The sequence below is a fragment of the Eucalyptus grandis genome, chromosome 2, assembly GCF_016545825.1.
Source record: "Eucalyptus grandis isolate ANBG69807.140 chromosome 2, ASM1654582v1, whole genome shotgun sequence".
In the NCBI taxonomy this organism is placed as follows: domain Eukaryota; kingdom Viridiplantae; phylum Streptophyta; class Magnoliopsida; order Myrtales; family Myrtaceae; genus Eucalyptus; species Eucalyptus grandis.
The window spans coordinates 27,211,269-27,229,140 of NC_052613.1; the positions used below are offsets into that span (position 1 = coordinate 27,211,269).

Sequence of the window (17,872 nt, forward strand, 5' to 3'; positions counted from 1 at the left end):
ACTTCTTCCTCCAATTTCCCATTCAAGAAGGCATTCTTTATGTCTAATTGATGTAGGGGCCAGTCCAAGTTAGCTGCAAGGGAGAGCAACACCCGAATGGAGTTCAGTTTGGCCACCAGAGCGAAGGTTTCTTCATAGTCTATATCATATGATTGCGTGAATCTTTTAGCAACCAACCTTGCCTTGAAACGATCAACATTACCATCAGCATTGTGCTTAACTGTAAAGACCCACTTACATCTCACCAATTTCTTTCCAGTTGGCAATTTTGTATATTCCCAAGTATTATTCTTCTTAAGTGCATGAATTTCCTCAAGAACCGCTTTTTTCCACTTGGATTGAGCAAGTGCCTCATGGATATTCTTGGGAATTTGAATGTTGCTCAACGTTGAAACAAATGCCTTGTATTTAGGAGACAACTTTTCATAAGACACAAATTGTTAATGGGATGTTGAGTGCACTGTCTCTTCCCTTTCCTAAGAGCAATGGGCTGATCAAAATCATCTACAGCAAAATTTTCTGAGCTTATAGGAGCATTACCTTCATCTATTGTGGATCTTGAACTTAGGTTTGTCTCTTGAGCCGGCTTCGATGTAATACGGTCCTCCAACTCCTTTTGAGTTTTCCGCCTAGAATAGACAATTGCCTCTTTAGTTTTGTCTTGTGTAGCATCTTGAATGGGTAGACACGAAAGACTTTTAGATGTTGGATGACTCTCAAATGTTGGAATGGGTAGACATGGAAGACAAGCATAATTGGTATTTGTTTGTTGTGACCCGAGTGAATGAAAAGTGTCCCAAAAATAATATTCCTCACAACTCTCCCCTGAATGGTATTTTGGAGTGAAATGACTGGTGCTCAAAGAAGGTAACATCCATGGTGGTATAAAATGCTTTGTTTGTGGGCTATAACACTTATATCCACTTTGATTTGGAGCGTATCCTAGAAATACACATTTGAGGGACTTAGGATCCAGCTTGCTACGATGTTGCTGATTTATATGAACAAATGCTGTGCAACCGAATACTTTGAGTGGGATATGTGAGGTAAAACAAATATGTGGGTAGTTACGAAGTAGACTCTGAAATGGTGTTTGGAAATCTAGGACACGGGAAGGCATACGATTGATGAGATATGTGGCTGTCAACACTGCTTCTCCCCAAAAGTATTTAGGAACATGGGTGGTTAACATGAGAGAACGCGCAACTTCCAAAAGATGTCTATTTTTCCTCTCCACTACTCCATTTTATTGTGGAGTGTTTACACAAGAGCTAATATGTATGATAACATGGTTGTTTATATGACCCGAGCTATGAGTGAAAGTATTCTCTCCCGTTATCTATTTTGAATACTTGGATTTTTGTGCTGAATTGGGTTTGGATCATTAGGTTGAAGGTTTGAAAAATTTGGCCAATATCTGATTTTTCTTTCATTAGGAAGAGCCAAGTGAGTCTTGTATGATCATCAATGAAAGTAACAAACCACCTAGAACCAGAAATGTTATGGACACGAGAAGGCCCCCAAATATTGCTATGAATAATGTGAAATGGATGAGAAGACTTATAAGGTTGCAAAGGATATGAACTGTGAGTATGTTTGGATAATTGAAACACCTCACATTGAAGTTTTATTGAATCTTTATTGAACAAAGAAGGTAGCAACCTTTTTAAGTATGAGAAATTTGGATGACCTAACCTATAGTGCAACAATCTTACGTCAATCTCTTCTTTAGCACAAGATGCTACACATGACAGCTTCTTGTTTTTCCATTCTAAGGCATTAACTCGCAGAAGATAGAGACCCACATCCATCTCAGCACTGCCAATTGTCATCCCCGAATTCAAAACCTGAAATTCACATGAGTGTGGGAAAAATTTAGTAATGCAGCCTAAATCTTTGGTTAACTTGCTGATGGAGATGAGATTATAGCTGAGTTTGGGAATAAAAAATACTAAATTCAGTGTTATATCTTTTGAAATAACCACTGATCCAACACCAGCCACCTTTAAGCAAGAACCATCAGCAATTCGAACACTAGTGCCATTTTGATATGGATTGTACTCATTGAACACCGTGATATCTCCGGTCATGTGGTCGGATGCTCCTGAGTCTACAACCCAAGAGGTGATCTTCTCCTGTTTAGCACTAAAGGCATTTAGAGAATTACCTCATTGTGCTACGTTGCTGTACTAACCCCTTGTGGATGGGTTGCCTTCTGAACTGAATCTCGTAGCAGCTTTTTTAGATCTCCAGTTGCTCTTTGTTGAAGGGACTTGAATCTACCGAAGCGATTGTTTCGGTTTGGACTACGTTGCTTCTGCTCTCTCGATTTTGAGTAGGATGTGAGGCTGATGGCTTCCAATCATCTGGCTGACCATGAATTTTCCAGCATGTGTCTTTTGTGTGACCCGTTCGTTTGCAATGATCACACCATGGACGACCACCCCTTCGCCGGTTGTTGTTGTTTGATTGACTGCCTCGACTGTAGGATGGTTGAGATCCTCGAGCTATTAGAGCAGAATTTGCCGGATTGGTTTGGTTGTTTGAAGAACCAAGCATCACCTTTCGTCGAGTCTCTTCTCTCCTGACCTCAGCAAAAACTTCTCGTACACTAGGTAGGGGTTTTATGCTCATAATTCGTCCACGTACCTCATCAAGCTCTTGATTCAAACCTAACAAAAATTTGTAGATGCGTTCTCGATCTTGAATCTGCTTGTACCGCTTGCTATTTTCAGGACAACTCCACATCATATCTTCCAGCATGTCAAGTTGCTGCCAATGACGTATGAGTTGGTTAAAATAATCAGTGACAGAAGATTCTCCTTGCCTTAGATCATGGAGAATGCCTTTGATCTCGAATATGGCTAAGGTGTTGTCTTTGTTTGAATAGGTTTCATGAACAGCATCCCAAATCTCCTTTGCTGTCTTGTAGTACATGAAATTCTCCCCTGTTTCATTTGTCATTGAATTCAGCAGCCATCACATCACCATGTTATTTTCCACCTTCCATGTTCGATAATTTGGGCTCGTCTCCTCAGGTTGTACGGCAGCTCCAGTTAGGTAATCTTCTTTACCTTTTCCGCAAACGAAAATCATGATAGAATGAGACCATTGATTGAAGTTGTGACCGGTAAGTTTATGACCGGTGATGAGAAGAGTTTCCTACATTCACCATCATTTAGATCCATGTCAGGAGGCAGACAACTCTCAATGGTTGTTTGAAGTTCCTCAAACCCAGGACCATGGTTGGCATTTTAAAGCTGCCATGAAACCTGGGCTGGGGATTTACAGAGACTTGTGTAGAAAATGTCTTAGTCTTGAATGCCAGATTGGGGAATTGAAGTGTGCATTTGCTTCCCTGTCATCCAGTGCAATTACAGTAGTTAATCAGGCCGAAACTCTTAATGGATCTGTATAAGCACATTGGTGCTTTCGTTTATCTAATTGATCTCATGAATAGGGTGACGCAACACCATTAGCACATCAGTAAAGTTATATAAGAGTAATCGCGTAAAAGCAACAGGGACATGTCAACATGCTACCTTTGACTTACAACACTATCACCAAAAGTTTAAAAATGATCGCAAAGATTTGAAAATTTGTGCACCATTAGGGCAATCAATGGCACGAAGTGAGTTAAAGAGATTACCATTCACCCATCATAAGAAGCATCTGAAGACATCTCTTTGCCAGAGCAATGTGTGATATTACACCTTCACATACATTGAAAGAAGGAAAATTCCTGGTGCTCCGTACTCAAAGATATCAAGATGACATACCTTCCTCTTAGCAGGTACAGACAGATTCTTAGCTGGCTTAAAGAATGATTCTAATCCGTAGAGAATAAAAGAAATGAATCTTTGGATAAGGGAAAGTGCATCTTGTAAGTCACTTTCATTTGTTCAAGCTTTAGTTACCGGCTTTGTGATGACTCATCCTTAGCGGCCTTAATCTTCTCCATCGCCTGATACACATGGTAAAACAACATTGAAAACATGTGTGCTCTCTCCTTCAGAGGAAAAGAAGCAACTTCCTCCAGTAGGCAACTGTCCAACATATTACTGAAGATAAAAGCCATAGCTTTGTCACTCTTGTCAATGTTGAACCCATTCTCATTCACGACAAAGGAAATTAAGCCCTTGAAATGGAAATAAAAATCAGTTAGGAAATAAGTCAAAAATTCAAAAAGTGAAATGTCACAAGTAAATCCCAACGTGAAAATGGTCCACCACCTCATTTGGAGCAGTCCATTTTATCTCAGGTTGTTCTTCTGAAGAAAATATTGGTTCCTCGAAAAGCAGTTGAGCTTCACTGTAGGGCCAATTATCTGGTATCTGATACCTATTAAAAAAACAAGGAAACATTTCCTTAAGAAGGATAACCGAACTGAATGAAGACTTCCAAGTAATGCAAAGAACCTCTGGGTATTAAGGATAGAGAAACGATATGATTTTGTTCAAGTGAGATGAAGGAACAGAAAAAGCAGACACCAGAATAGATAGAAGTATTATGGTAAATCAACACATGAGGTGGCATGGCCGATGCACTGATTGCCAGCCCAAATCTATTGGTGGCAAATGATCTTTCAGTTTCAAATTGTTGACTAAATATTTCAATGCCAGCTGAGTTTGAGAGATAATTTTTTTAAGTCAAGGAATTCAGCAGCCAAGACTATTACAGTGAGAAACTTTGCTGCCTAATTTTGCTTACAAGTCAGGGGACAAGATAAGAGTATAAGAAGCACCTCTGCTTGTTTATGTTCTCTAGTATGTTTTCTATGGAACCATGTTGACGGATAAGCTTAAGAGCAGTCAGCCCTCTGATACCTGATAAATTCATTCCAAAGTAAAGCCACTGAAATCATCAAGCTAAAAAATAAGAGAGGGAAACATGATATGAGATAGCATAAAACAGTTAACAGAGCACTGCAACAATATCACGTCCACCTCAAATGCTTTCACAATAATCACATCCAGAGAAAATGCAGAGGTCAATTAATTGATCCATATCCAGATTCATCTCCTCCAAGATCTAAAAGTCAGGAAAGTGAGAAAAAAAAAATTTAAGCAATCACAATGAATAAACTTTTCCAAGTACCTTGGAAATTTCAAATTCCATGACTGGAACATTTCTTGAGCTGGGATTAATTAAATGGCAAAGAAATACAGGAGCTCCAAAAGTAAGGGAATCCATGTCTTCATAATCAACTGCATAAACCTGAAAAACAAATATTACAGCGAAAGCACCATTCATGGTATTTTAATTTTGGTTACCACACAACAATTAAGCAATGATAGGAATTCAAAGTCAGCGAAAATTCCTTGGACAAAGATGGCTTACTAAAGAACATACCAAATGTAAATGACTACGCAGAAGAAGACATTAGACAAGTGAACAAGAATACGTGTGAGTGAAAAAGGAAATTAAATCATGTTTACATTAAGTTAAACGATCAGTTATCATGGGAAAACAATGAACAATTCTATATCAGAAGACAATCAAATGGGAAGATACTTGCCTTTCCAGCTTTGCAAAGTGCAGCACATTGTGCCTCTGCTTCTGAAGGAGCCTAAAGGACAAAAACTGAATTTGTTATCTAAACTTTTTGTTAGAAATAAAAAAGAACAAACTTTTCAAACAGAATAGTAACCTCAACTACTGGGACACCAATAAGCCTTATTAGTATTTTGCAGTCATCATTGTGCTGTTGTGTCACCTGCAAGAGTATCAAAGCCACGTACCACAAGTGCACACAAATCCAGTTAGCTACGTAGATAGGTTTTTCTTGGAAAACAGAGACAAAATCAAACTTCACATCGAATAAGACAAAAATATCGCACCGTAAGGAAACCAAAACGAGACCAACCTTCACAGTTCTTTTACTGAATTTCTCTATGTCTTCCTTGTTCTGAGACTGCAGACACAATAAATACAGAGCTCACTGAGCATTTTTGTACTCAGTGTTTCTGGGTGCTTGTGTGTGTGTGTGTGAGAGAGAGAGAGAGAGAGAGAGAGAGAGAGAGAGAGAGATGCATATACTGCAATGGCTACTGCCAACTCCTCAGAGGCATCTGCCCTCTTCGAAAAACTGCTCAGAGACTCATCAAGGTAACTAAACATATTCATAGATAATTTCAAAAAATAGAAAAGAAAAGGCTACATAATATTAAGAGTACCGTTTTGCCAGCTCTTGCTTCTTCAAATCAGGAGGTCGACCATCAAATACGGAGCCATCATAACAACAACAAAACATAATTCAGAGAAGCACGAGCTTCATTCTTCTAGCATTCTATCCCAATGAAAACACAGGAGGTAAAGAAAAAAAGTTTACACTGGCTTTATGCCCGCCTCCAACAGCCTAATCGTCCGGTAAAACATGCCTTGCAGATGACTACATGGGAAAACAAATCGAAAGGCAGCTCACAGTCAATCTCATTTACATAAAACCGAGTCCAAGAGATAACATCTGAAGCATCAAAACAGAAGGCTAGTCGACAATTCAGTCATAAACTATACGAAACTCGAGCAAAGTGGATTTTATTTCCATGGAGTATCACAATGCCAGTGTACCTGGTGACTTTACCAGCCTCGTTGGTGAGCATCTGAGTCCCCTTCCTCCCAACCACAACCTAATCCACCAATCAAAAGAACCAAAAAAACGCCAACACTCAAAATCCAAATCCCCACCGACAAACCGAAACGCGCAATCGCAGGCATCAATCCATAAAGAAGCAACTTAACGAGGAACTGATAGATGCTCATGCTGGCATCGACGGCGATCCTCCGGCCGAAGTAGCTCTCGAGCTTCTGCTCCTTCATGGCGGTCGGGGCATTGTCCGCCAGTAGCTTCGTCAGTCCCTATCGAAATCAGTGGACGAGACTCGATGAACAACATATGGAAAATGATGGGATTGAAGGAGACGGAGGTCCAACTGAAACTACCTTGATGCCCATATCGAAGAGAGAGAGAGAATTGTTGCAGTGGAAATTGAGGGAAGAAAGGGAAGGTGCTTGGGATGAATTGAATTCCAGGGTTTCGAGCTCTTCCGCTTCTCGCCTAATTTGGAGACCATCGCGTTCGCGGGGGGGTGAACCGTGGGAGTCACGCCCAGGTGTCGCGACTGGTTTTTTTCAAGTATTAGTTATAAGCTCTCGGCCCATTTGAATTAGCAACTGTTATGACATGTAAGTATCGGGAGTATTACTCGTGTGACGTGCATATTCGTACTCTATGATTTCTTCAGATTTCCAAAATATCGAAATTAAATCTGCCATTTGATACTAATAACTTCTAGTAATTGAGTGGAATGGAGTGTTGAATTCACGTGAAGGTCGAAATTGATTAATTGACTGATGTGGATTGTTTATGTACTTTATTGATTTAGCCAAGATACTACTCTACCTATACGTCTATAGAGAAGAGAAAATGGACTATTATAATGATTCTTCATGTTTTTGATAAGATATTCAAAGGGTCGACTCATGTCGAATTTGAGATATTTGATCGGAACAATCAATCTTAAATTTTTGATGGCTATGAGGGTGATGGTGGTGGCAATGGATGCATCACTATCACGACTTTTCTTGTGGTGAAATATCATAGGAAAGCTAATTGAATAGAAATATTGACTAACGTACACAAATACGTTTCAATTTTCTTTTTTTATTTTGATAAATAACGGAGAAACAAAAATGTTACCAGATAAGCTTTAATTGCTAGCCACCGCAAAGGCTTTGCAAGGGCCGTTGACCACTACGACTACAGAACCCATGTCAGTTCCATTCTCTTTCTCTTTTTTATGTCTTCTACTTTTGGGGTTTTCTTTTCTATTTTGTGTTTGGATTTTCTTTTTATGTTTTAGATTTTACATTTTAGTTTTTTCTAACATGGTTCAACATTATCGTCTCATTAGATAAACAGAATGCAAAAAAAGCACCACTTAGGATTCTCAGCGTGCGACGTCGGCAAAACTAGGCATATCATCACCAAAATGACTAAATCATATCATATCAATACATTCAAGGTTTTAATTGTATCATTTCAATAAAATAATAATAGTGCCCAACTTGAACTCTTAATGAAACTTAGCCACTCGACACATATGATGGCATAAATTTGAAAAACTATCTTATTCTTCTCGCAAATATTTTTTTGAGAAAAGTTTTAACTTTTACTTCAAATCTATATCAATTTACCATTAGTTATTATAATTGGTTGATTTTTTCTTTTCTTTTTTGCGTGTTGCTAACGTAATTCTCGAATTGAGTTTTCACGACAGCCAAAGCTTTTGGCATGCAAAACGTCCCACCAATAATGAGCAAAGTCTAAATTGTGCTGTTCTTTGCAGTTCTCGAACCTCAAAAATAGACCCATCGAAATGAAACCAATTCAATTGCTCATTTGGAAACCGCAAGAGCCCGTCAGCTTTTCTTGAATCACGGTTCTCGAGTGGGAAAACCGTCATGCACATTTCAAATCTACAGTTCAAATCTTGCAGCAGAAAGATACATAAAACAGAAGGGAAGAGATGGAGAGTAGAAAGCCGCTACTCCAGAAGCTACGCAAGCCAGACGTGCGGCGAGGCTCGAAAGACCGAACTGACTGCGACTCCGAAGAAAGAAGAGGGTGTGAAGACAGAAGCAAACGTTGGTGCGAATACCAATGTGATGAAGCTTGCTGAGATCGAAGAGAAGGTCTCTGTTAAGGAAGAAGTCAAGCGCAAAGTTGGATGTGATGCTTCTTCAGCAAGTGACAAGTCAAATGGGACGGCATGTGGCAGGATTAGGGGCATAATTATTGGATTGGAGTTGGACTGATTTTGGGCCTTATTGTGATTTCATGGTAATTGTGATTTGATGATTGCCCCTTAAATAAATGAAATACTTATTTATTTATTGCTCTCAACTTTTTTTAGATGATTTATGTGTTTTACGACATAATCTTGGAGGAGTGAGATTTCTTTGACTTGATTAATCCATAAATTTCTATACATATTACTTTTTGCAAGGTCATAAAATTAGAATTTTTTTCGTTTACAAAACATATAAAACTAATAAATGAAAGTCTATGTATTCAAAGTAAAAAGTCGTTCAAGTTATTACTACCACGTCGTAGAGTAATTGGAACAAAATTGTTGGTCTTCAAATAATTTGCATCTCTTATTATTGCCAGGGGTGAGCAAAAACCCCAGGAGCCCAAAAGCCCGAATTGATTCAGTCCAACTTTCGGGCCCAAGCAGGCTCGGGCCGAGATCTTGGTCCTGGTTATAGTATAGAAATATTTTAATAATATAAAATATGAAAGTATGAAAATAGAAAACGCATTATATTCTCCAAACACTTTAATAAAAGTCATAAATAAGTTAAAAAGATAGTATAAAAAATCAAATGAGAAAAAAATGATGCGTCCACAATGGTTGGATTAGAAAAAATAGCAACAAAAGTAGAAAAAAAGGTGAACTTTTTTAGTCTTAAAACAGCCTCAAACGCCTTCATTTTAAATGGAATGCAAGCAGATATATTGAGTAGCAACTTACAAAACCTTATATAGGATTGCTGAAGGAACTGAGATTTTATGATTGGAAACTTCAAAGTCCGAACCTGATTATAGGTTAATTACGAAAATTGCACTTATTTCAAATTTAATCCCAATGTTATCTATTAAAGATACATAATTATATCATCCTTATTTGATGGATAATTAACTCGGAACTTGAACTTGATAAATCATTTGCGAAATTATCTTTGCTTTATTAAAATCTTAAGGTTTACTTATATATTAAAGCCTAAGACAAATTTAATTATAATCAAATATCTTCAGTAACAAACAATATTTCAAGCATGACTTCTCATTTTACATGATTGCTAGATTTTAATTTTTTGTTATATTGGATCTTAAATATATTTCATCCAAATGTTGCCATTATGTACATTCCCTAGTTGAAAATCTGCAATGCACAAGTTTTGGATCAATTGTTGTGTTTGCAAGTATGAAGTGGCTTATTATAAACACAGTATGAGAAACTTATTTACTAAATGGTGCTTTTTAATTAAATTAAAGTAGTATGCATTTATTAAATTAAAGTAATCATTTGAAAAGAAGTAACCTTCATGTGATCACCACAAACATATGCTAGAAATCTAATCATAAATATGCCAAGTGCCAATTTTGATAGGCTGAAAAGATGCATTATCTTCTTTAAAGAAGCAACGAAGTCCCATTGCTAAATATCGACTAAAGCTACCGTAATGACATGCGAATTAATGCAAAAAGGTTGATTCCAATTAATGTTATGCTTGACTGTGTTATGATCCGTGAGTCTCTCGTACTCACATACCTTTGTGAGTGGAGCTTGGAGAGTTAGGCCTTGTTTGTTAACGTTCTTTATTTCTGTTTATGAACAAAATTTATGTTTTTTTGTTCCAAGGAATAAAAAAAGAACAGAAACACGTTTGTTTGTGTTTTTGTTCCAAATCTATTTTTGTTCCCAAGAACACATTTGGAACAAACAAGAAACAAGAAAACGTGTTTCTTGTTTGGAATAATTTTTAAGAACAAATTTTCTCTCTCCTCTCTTTTTCTTCTTTTTTTTTCTTCTTTTCTTTTCTTTTTTCTTTTGGCTGGGCCACCGGCCTCGGCCATGGCCGACGACTGGCCATCGAGAGCCGGCGATCGGCCGTCGAGGGCCGGCAACCCGCCGCGTCGCCGACCTCGGCTAGGGCGAGCTTGGGCTCGGTGGTCGGGCGAGCTCGAGCTCACCCGGATCCAAGGCGAGGCCGAGCCTCGCCGACGTGGGGCAAGGCTAGGCGAGCCCAAACTCGCTTGACCAAGGCAAGACCGAGCCTCACCCAACCACGGCGAGGCTCGGCCTCGTCGGGGCCGGCGAGCCTCGCCATGGCTAGGCGAGGTCACCGACCCCTCGTCGGCCGTCGCCGGCCATGGCCGAGGCCGGCGACCAGCCAAAAGAAGAAAAAAAATAAAAAAATTTTAAAAATTAAAAGAAACAAAAAAAAAAAAGACACAAATTTACCGAACGTGTTTCGTTCATTTTTATTCTCGAATAAGTTTACTAAATGCCTTCTTACGTTTCAAAAATTGTTCCTCGGAGCAAAAATAGTTTTTCTATTTTTGTTCCCCTGAGTAATTTTTTGAACAGAAACATTACCAAACGCGTCCTTAGCGGGTGAAGAGTAAGTGATGTAGAGGGGATAAAAACAACTGATTTGGGGGAGTGGGGAACAATTGTTGTTAAGAGTTCTTGTCAGGCCCCAATCCTTGAGCGCGTGTCCATCTCTCGATGGTTGATAAAATTTTGCAACTCCCCTGGACGAGTCGCCGACCCATTCTTGTTATTGCATATACGAAAGCGAATTACTAATCCCCTAACATCAATAGCTTGGGACAGAAAAGCAGGAAACATATTTACAAACAAAACATGCTTTTATATACACACTGAGTCATGTATAAGGTCTATGACCAAAAGACTACAAAGACTGGCTTTCCAAAAAGAAGCGGTCCTAACTGATCTACACTTCAGGTCACCTCCTTTCGGCTCCAAATCCTCCACCTAACGATCTTGAAAAATTTAGCCAACGATGGGGTGAGATATAAATCTCAGCGAGTTCACACTCTAAATCTCGATTAGGAGGAAAATACGCCTAGAAGCATCCTAACCACACAATCACACAATCATAGACAAATTGTAAGTATTATTCTACCCATATATTTGTAGGGAAGAGAAAATGGATAATATAAATTAATGTTTTAGATGAGATATTCAAAGTGTCGGCCCATGTCAAATTCGAGATATTCAATCTGAACAACCAATCTTGAATTCTCATGAGCTGAGAGGATGGTGGTGGCCACGAATTCATTGGTGTCGCAACCTTTCTTGAAGTAAACTACCAAGAGAAAATTAATGCATTACTAAGTGGGGACAAATGGTTAATCTTAACAGAGATGTGCCATTGCTCAACGCAGACATTACCAAGGTCATTCTAGTCACAATTTTGGGATTTTATTTAAATCATTTAAATATGCAAAATTAATTTATTTAGGAAATGCCACTAATCTATTATGTGTTGACTAGAAACCCAAGTAAAATGTGGTAAAAAATTTTACTTTTGCATACCAAAGATTTATTGATACAGGGACTTAATTACTTAAAATAAATTTAATGCTCTTTCAGTAGCATTTTTCTTTAGTTCAAAAATGTTGTGCAAGCAGTTTTGGTCAATTTTAACTTTAAGCCACTAACATATGATGAGTGATTATGCAGGTACGCAAATAAGAATTTAACACTCGATCATTAAAGCAATAAATAAATTACTAAGAAAAGGACCTTCATGCGGTAAACATCTCTAATATATCATATTAGCATAACTATCTAAATATATTCAATAGAAAATAGAGGTTACGTAGTTGGTATTATGAATTCACATAAATTAACTATTCTGAAAAATGTGGGATAAAAACCTTAAAAAGGAATTGGTCTTGGATATATTCGTAGACGTCATTAGCAATACTTGAGAAATCAATGAATGAATTTTAAGATATGTGCATGCACTAATTACGAGCACTACAGATCAAGAAATGGTTGTGTGGTATTATGAGTGAGACAAACGTTAGAACTTAGAACTCAAGCAAAATGAACATTACATCAATTGTCGTATTATAACAATAAAAATTAAAAAGAATTCGGTCTTGCGTACCAGATTATAGTCTTTTGCATATGAATGAATAATGGTGGCAAGCATTGACTTTTTCACAATGAACTTTAAGGTTAAATCTTTAAACTCTTGAAATTCACAAACGAAGAAAAGAATGAGAAGTGGCTTTTTAATATTGAATAGATATGTAAAATCGATACAAAAAGATTAATTTTCAGTACCTAACAATGCCAACTAAGGGCCTGCATGTTTGTGTTTCTTTTTTTTGTTCAAGAACAGATTCTATGTTTTTTTGTTCCCAGGAACAATAAAAGAACAAAAACGCGTTTGTTTGCATTTTTGTTCAAAATCTATTTTTTTTTGTTCCGAGAACAAAATTAGAACAAAAATAAGAAACAAAAAAAATTGTTTTTTTGTTCTAGAAACACTTTTTGAATAATTGAAAGAACAAAAACACAAGAAATACTTTTTCTTCTTCTTTTCTTCTTATTTTTCTTTGGCCGGTCGCGCGGCCTTGGCCGGCCGGCGACCTCGCCGAAGGGTCACCGGCCCCTCGGCGAGGCCGAGCATCGCCGGCCCCTAGCGAGGCTCGGCGAGCTTGGCCTCGCCGGATCAGGTGAGGTGTCGGCCCTCGTTGGCCGATCGCCGGCCATGGCCGAGGCCGGTGACTAGCCAAAAAGAAGAAAAAAAGAAAAAGAAAATAAAAATATTTAAAAATTAAAAGAAACAAAAAAAGAATACAAATTTACCAAACATGTTTCTATTCATTTTTATTCCTAGAACAAGTTTACCAAACTCGTCTTTCGATCAAAAATTGTTCTCCAAAACAGAAATAATTTTTCTATTTACGTTTCTCGGAACAATTTTTTAACGAAACACAAACAAACGCACCCTAGCGTAACGAACTAAATTCCCAAGCATGTCACGTCATCATATGACTAATCACCATCCAATCATTTTAGTACATATAGATTCAAGCAAGTACAAGAAAATTTACCTTCCCCATTTTATATGAAAGCAAGTAAAGTTGTCCATGAGATTTTTCTTTTAATGAAACTGCTGGCCCTTGAACTTTAGTATAAGTTTGTCCATGTCATATCTAATCAAACAATTGATTCAAGTATATCCCTAAATTTGTCTAATGTACGCCATGATTCCTTATCATTTAATTATTTTCCTATATTAGTTTAAAATGATCAATATCATCTTCATTTTAGTTAAACGGTGATGGAATCTGTGTAATGTCACTTTCTCGACTTTTGCTCATTAAGAATAGTCGGTTATTCTTTACTTTCTCCAAGCTTAAGCTAACTAATGTTGATTTGATTCTTGACATCCAAATTTTCATTGGAAGCCTTCTCATTCATTTAATAAGAAAATGAGGATCGAATTTGATAGAGTTTGACCCTAAACAAAAACATCGATCTTGCACAATCTTGCTTTTGCAGCTGTTACTGTATTACTCTGCATTTAGATATTAGGGACATTTAAATTTTGGGCACAGAACATTGGCAAGGAACAAAGCATGGATCCGGCTATGAGTTTCTTGGGGATTGGGCCGATAGATGGCCCATGAGTCCTGAACTCACTTGAAGGGAAGGGAAACGCGGCCAGCCAAGGGCGATTAAGGGAAATTGCAGTCGGCCGACACCCATTTTGGAAGCCAATTCCAGTCTGAACACATGATATGAAAGGTCTTTTATCAGCTGCACGCGTCGAAAATGGAAGAAAAGGCAAAGGAGAATCAATGAAGGAAGGAGCGTGCAGTTTCCATCTTGACGAAGGGAGCAATCTTGGCATCCGAGGATAGGAACTAACGGTCAAAAGGAAACAAGAGAATCTGGACATAAAAAAGCAGAGGATTCTCGGTCAGGTGGAGCAGCAATTTTTCAGCATATATTCAATTATTCATTGCCAAAGTGAACTCGGAAAAAAAAAAAGGGTGTAAGCTTTTCTCCACGGCCAAGAAAGAGGAACACAGAGAGAAATTTATGGTCGGCAAAAGAAAAGAAAAGAAAGAGAAAGAAAAACAGAGGAGGCAGATTCTCGTGAAACAGGTGGAAAAAAAAAAGGGAGAGAGGGAGAGGCAAATTCACAGTAAGTTCGTTTAATTCGCTTCCATAGCATCTTCCTGGAAGTTCACTTTTCCTTTGCATTATAATTTACTTTAATTTCCAAGAATTTTATACCTTTAAATTTCTCCATCATTTCATTTCAAAGCCTGGCGCACGTTGCACTTAGAAAAGGCCCAGAAGCGAAATTAACTTTGGCACTGTGTCGAAGTTGAACAACTTTTACTCAAGTTAGAATCTAAGTGTGAAAAAACCATTTTATCTTAAGAAAATGGCGTGTAAAGGGGACTGGTGTTGGGGACTATGCAAAAGTCACCATTGATAGTGATGGGTTGTTCTCACGGGCCACTATGAGGAAACTCACATTGGCATTAGTCTAAGAATACTTGCACATCTAATGGACAAGAACCACCTGACATCTAACTTTCATTTTCACAATTAGCACTTACTTGTAAATCACCTTTTGCTTTTTGCCGTGTCTTTCAAAGCTGACAAATGGACAAGAATTGCCTGAACAATATCATAACTGTGTGCCATTGTTTATTCGACTGTTCTTAGCTCTTCCTACTGAATCTGGTCGTATTTGGATCTTACTACTTCCTACATTTGAACCTTATATGTGAAGCTCTGATAGGACTACTTCAATACGTCTTCTTGACTATCATTATTATTTGCTACTCTTCATGAACCCTATCGTATTGAGAGGCTCGTTTCAACACTCAACGGCAGAAACTAATGTTTGACTAACTACAAGGTTTAGAAAGAAGTCATATGTAGGATTTGGTTGATCTTCCGGCTTGAAAAATTTCTGGAATTCGCCAGTGGGTTTATCAAGACTCACTCTGTTTCTAGAGTAGCATTAAGCTCACTTCCTAACCAAGGTTTTAAGCAGGAGGATGACATTAAATATTAGGACAATTTTGAACCAATTTGTCGACTTACATTTGTTTACACTTTATTGGTTCTTGCTACTACACATGGTTAGGACTTGTCATAAATTGATGTCTGAAATGCGTCTTTGATGAGGACCTTCATACGGTGCAGCCGTATGATTGTTGGTTAGACAAGGAAACTTCTTGATGCTCTGATTGAACTGTAGGGCCAGTCTTCTGGTGGCTATAAAAACCATTTTTATTGCAATAAAATGAATTTAACGTTACATTTTGTTAACAAATAGCGCCATTATGACATCATGACAATTTAGAACCAGGCAAAGTCTTGTATTAATCTTTCTTGATCACTCTATAGTTATGATCTTGGATCCGCCCTATCGGCTAAATAATTCATTATTTTATAGTATTATGGGAAAAATTATCCAAAAAGTCTTAAACTTATCATGTTTTTTTGTCAATTCAATCATAATCCTTCTAATTGTATCAATTAAGTCATAAATATTTTCATATTTTGTTAATTGAGGCCATCTAGTCAGTTTTGCTTGAAATGGCTAACATGGACCTTGACCATCTTATATGGCACAGCTAACACAAACATAAACATTTTTTAATAATTATTTGAAATTTTTATGGTTATTTTTCTTTTTTTCTTCTCTCTACTTTTTTTTTTTTTTTTTTTTTTTGTGAGCGTCGGTGAGGGTCATTGGTATTCGGTGAGGGCTGCGATGCCCTTGCTAGCCAAAGTGACAACACTCGAGCCCTCTCCTAGTGGCTGACAAGGGTCGTTGGTCCTCACTCCAAAAAACAGTAAAAATAAAATAAAAATAAAAATAAAAAAGAAGAAAACCAAACAAAATATTTAAAATATTAAAATATTATTTTAAAATGTCTACGTTAGTGCTATCAGTTACCTAGGATGGTCATTATCCACGGTGGCAATTTCTGATCAAAATTGACCGCATAGACTTAATTAGCGCAATTAAAATGTTTATGACTAAATTAACAAAAGTGTAACAAATTTATGACTTTTTTTGGTAATTTTCCCTAGTGTTGTGATAGTACTCACTTCCATTTTGTTTGTCTGTGTAAATTAGGAAAACCAAAATAGAAGCATAGCTAGGATTCTAAGATTGTAGTAAGATTGTACTGTTGACTAATGCATCAACCAGTTAGTACTAGTAAGCCTTTCACATTACAATAAAAATACTAGTTGTGTGTTTATTGTCGAATAAATGTGTTGAAACCTCATGGGTCCCTTATTGTAGTGGACAAATAATTAATACTATAATAGGTATCAACTTGATTTAGAATAAATAAGGTAAAGCAGTACTTTTCTCTCCAAAAAAATTGATGGTGGTGTTCTAAAGAGAAAGGCTCATCCGTGAAGCTTTTGATAAATAAGATGCATCATAAAGTTCATTTCAAATGGAGGATAGATGTAGTGTCACTAATTACTTTAATCAGAAATATATTATCATATTGCCATGTGAAGTTATGGATCCGAATAGGTTCTTAAAAGGCTTAAGGGAGAAATGATAGGAAAAGGAACCCCTGAGAGGTGGGACTCCCTGTTGCACACTCTCGTATTTCCTCCTTAGGAAGAAAAAAATATGGAGGGAAATTGGGGGACATTGAGCATGCGAATACCAACACATTAAAATAAAAATACAATCTTGTTAGCTTACCTAGATTACCAAGTAGGCTGGGCATTCCCACCATGGGTGGTTGTGCTGCTTGGTTAACTAGACACAGAGGATTCAACTTGTACTTCCGGTTAATTTAGAATAAATAAGGTAAAATAATATTTTCCTCTCCAAAAAAAAATCATGGTGATGTTCCAAAGAGAAAGGTCATCTGTGAAGTATTTGATAGACAAGATGCATCATAAAGTTCATTTCAAATGGAGGATGATGGAGTGTCACTAATTACTTTAGTTAGAAATATATTACTGTAGTGTCGTGTGAAGTAATTCGATGTTCTCGCTTCCTGTTATTCGGCGCATGTTCATGTTTTTTGTCAAAAATAAACAAAGCCAAAATGAATGAATGAATAATTAAATAGATGGATGACAGGCCAGCCAATCAGCCAACCTCCGTAATGCGAAGCACGTGGCTTCGAAATTCCCTCTCCTAGTTTTCGAAATTCGAGATGTTTGAGTTAATAAAAGTTAAAACCCCATTTCAGACCAGAAAAAGTTGGAAAACAGAAAAATGTTGACTAGATCTGATCAATCTATTG

General features: G+C 37.4%; 1 protein-coding gene and 1 long non-coding RNA gene across 2 annotated transcripts in view; both read right to left on the reverse strand.

The window, feature by feature from the left end:
* LOC120290428 overlaps positions 1-3,511 on the reverse strand; it is a 52,327-nt gene extending 48,816 nt beyond the window's left edge. Inside the window, exon 1 of the long non-coding RNA XR_005548423.1 lies at positions 3,167-3,511. This is a non-coding gene — a long non-coding RNA (uncharacterized LOC120290428). The remainder of the gene's footprint in view (positions 1-3,166) is intronic.
* Positions 3,512-4,833: 1,322 nt separating this feature from the next.
* LOC104434754 (flap endonuclease 1-like) lies at positions 4,834-7,094 on the reverse strand. The gene is made up of 11 exons (XM_039306678.1): positions 6,943-7,094; positions 6,742-6,858; positions 6,571-6,629; positions 6,329-6,391; positions 6,177-6,227; positions 6,040-6,088; positions 5,867-5,914; positions 5,651-5,716; positions 5,519-5,569; positions 5,098-5,217; positions 4,834-5,031 (listed from the first exon to the last, which is right to left on the reverse strand). The coding sequence occupies exons 1-11, from the start codon at positions 6,952-6,954 to the stop codon at positions 4,948-4,950; spliced, it is 720 nt and encodes a 239-aa protein (XP_039162612.1). The 5' UTR covers positions 6,955-7,094; the 3' UTR covers positions 4,834-4,947.
* Positions 7,095-17,872: the final 10,778 nt, after the last annotated feature.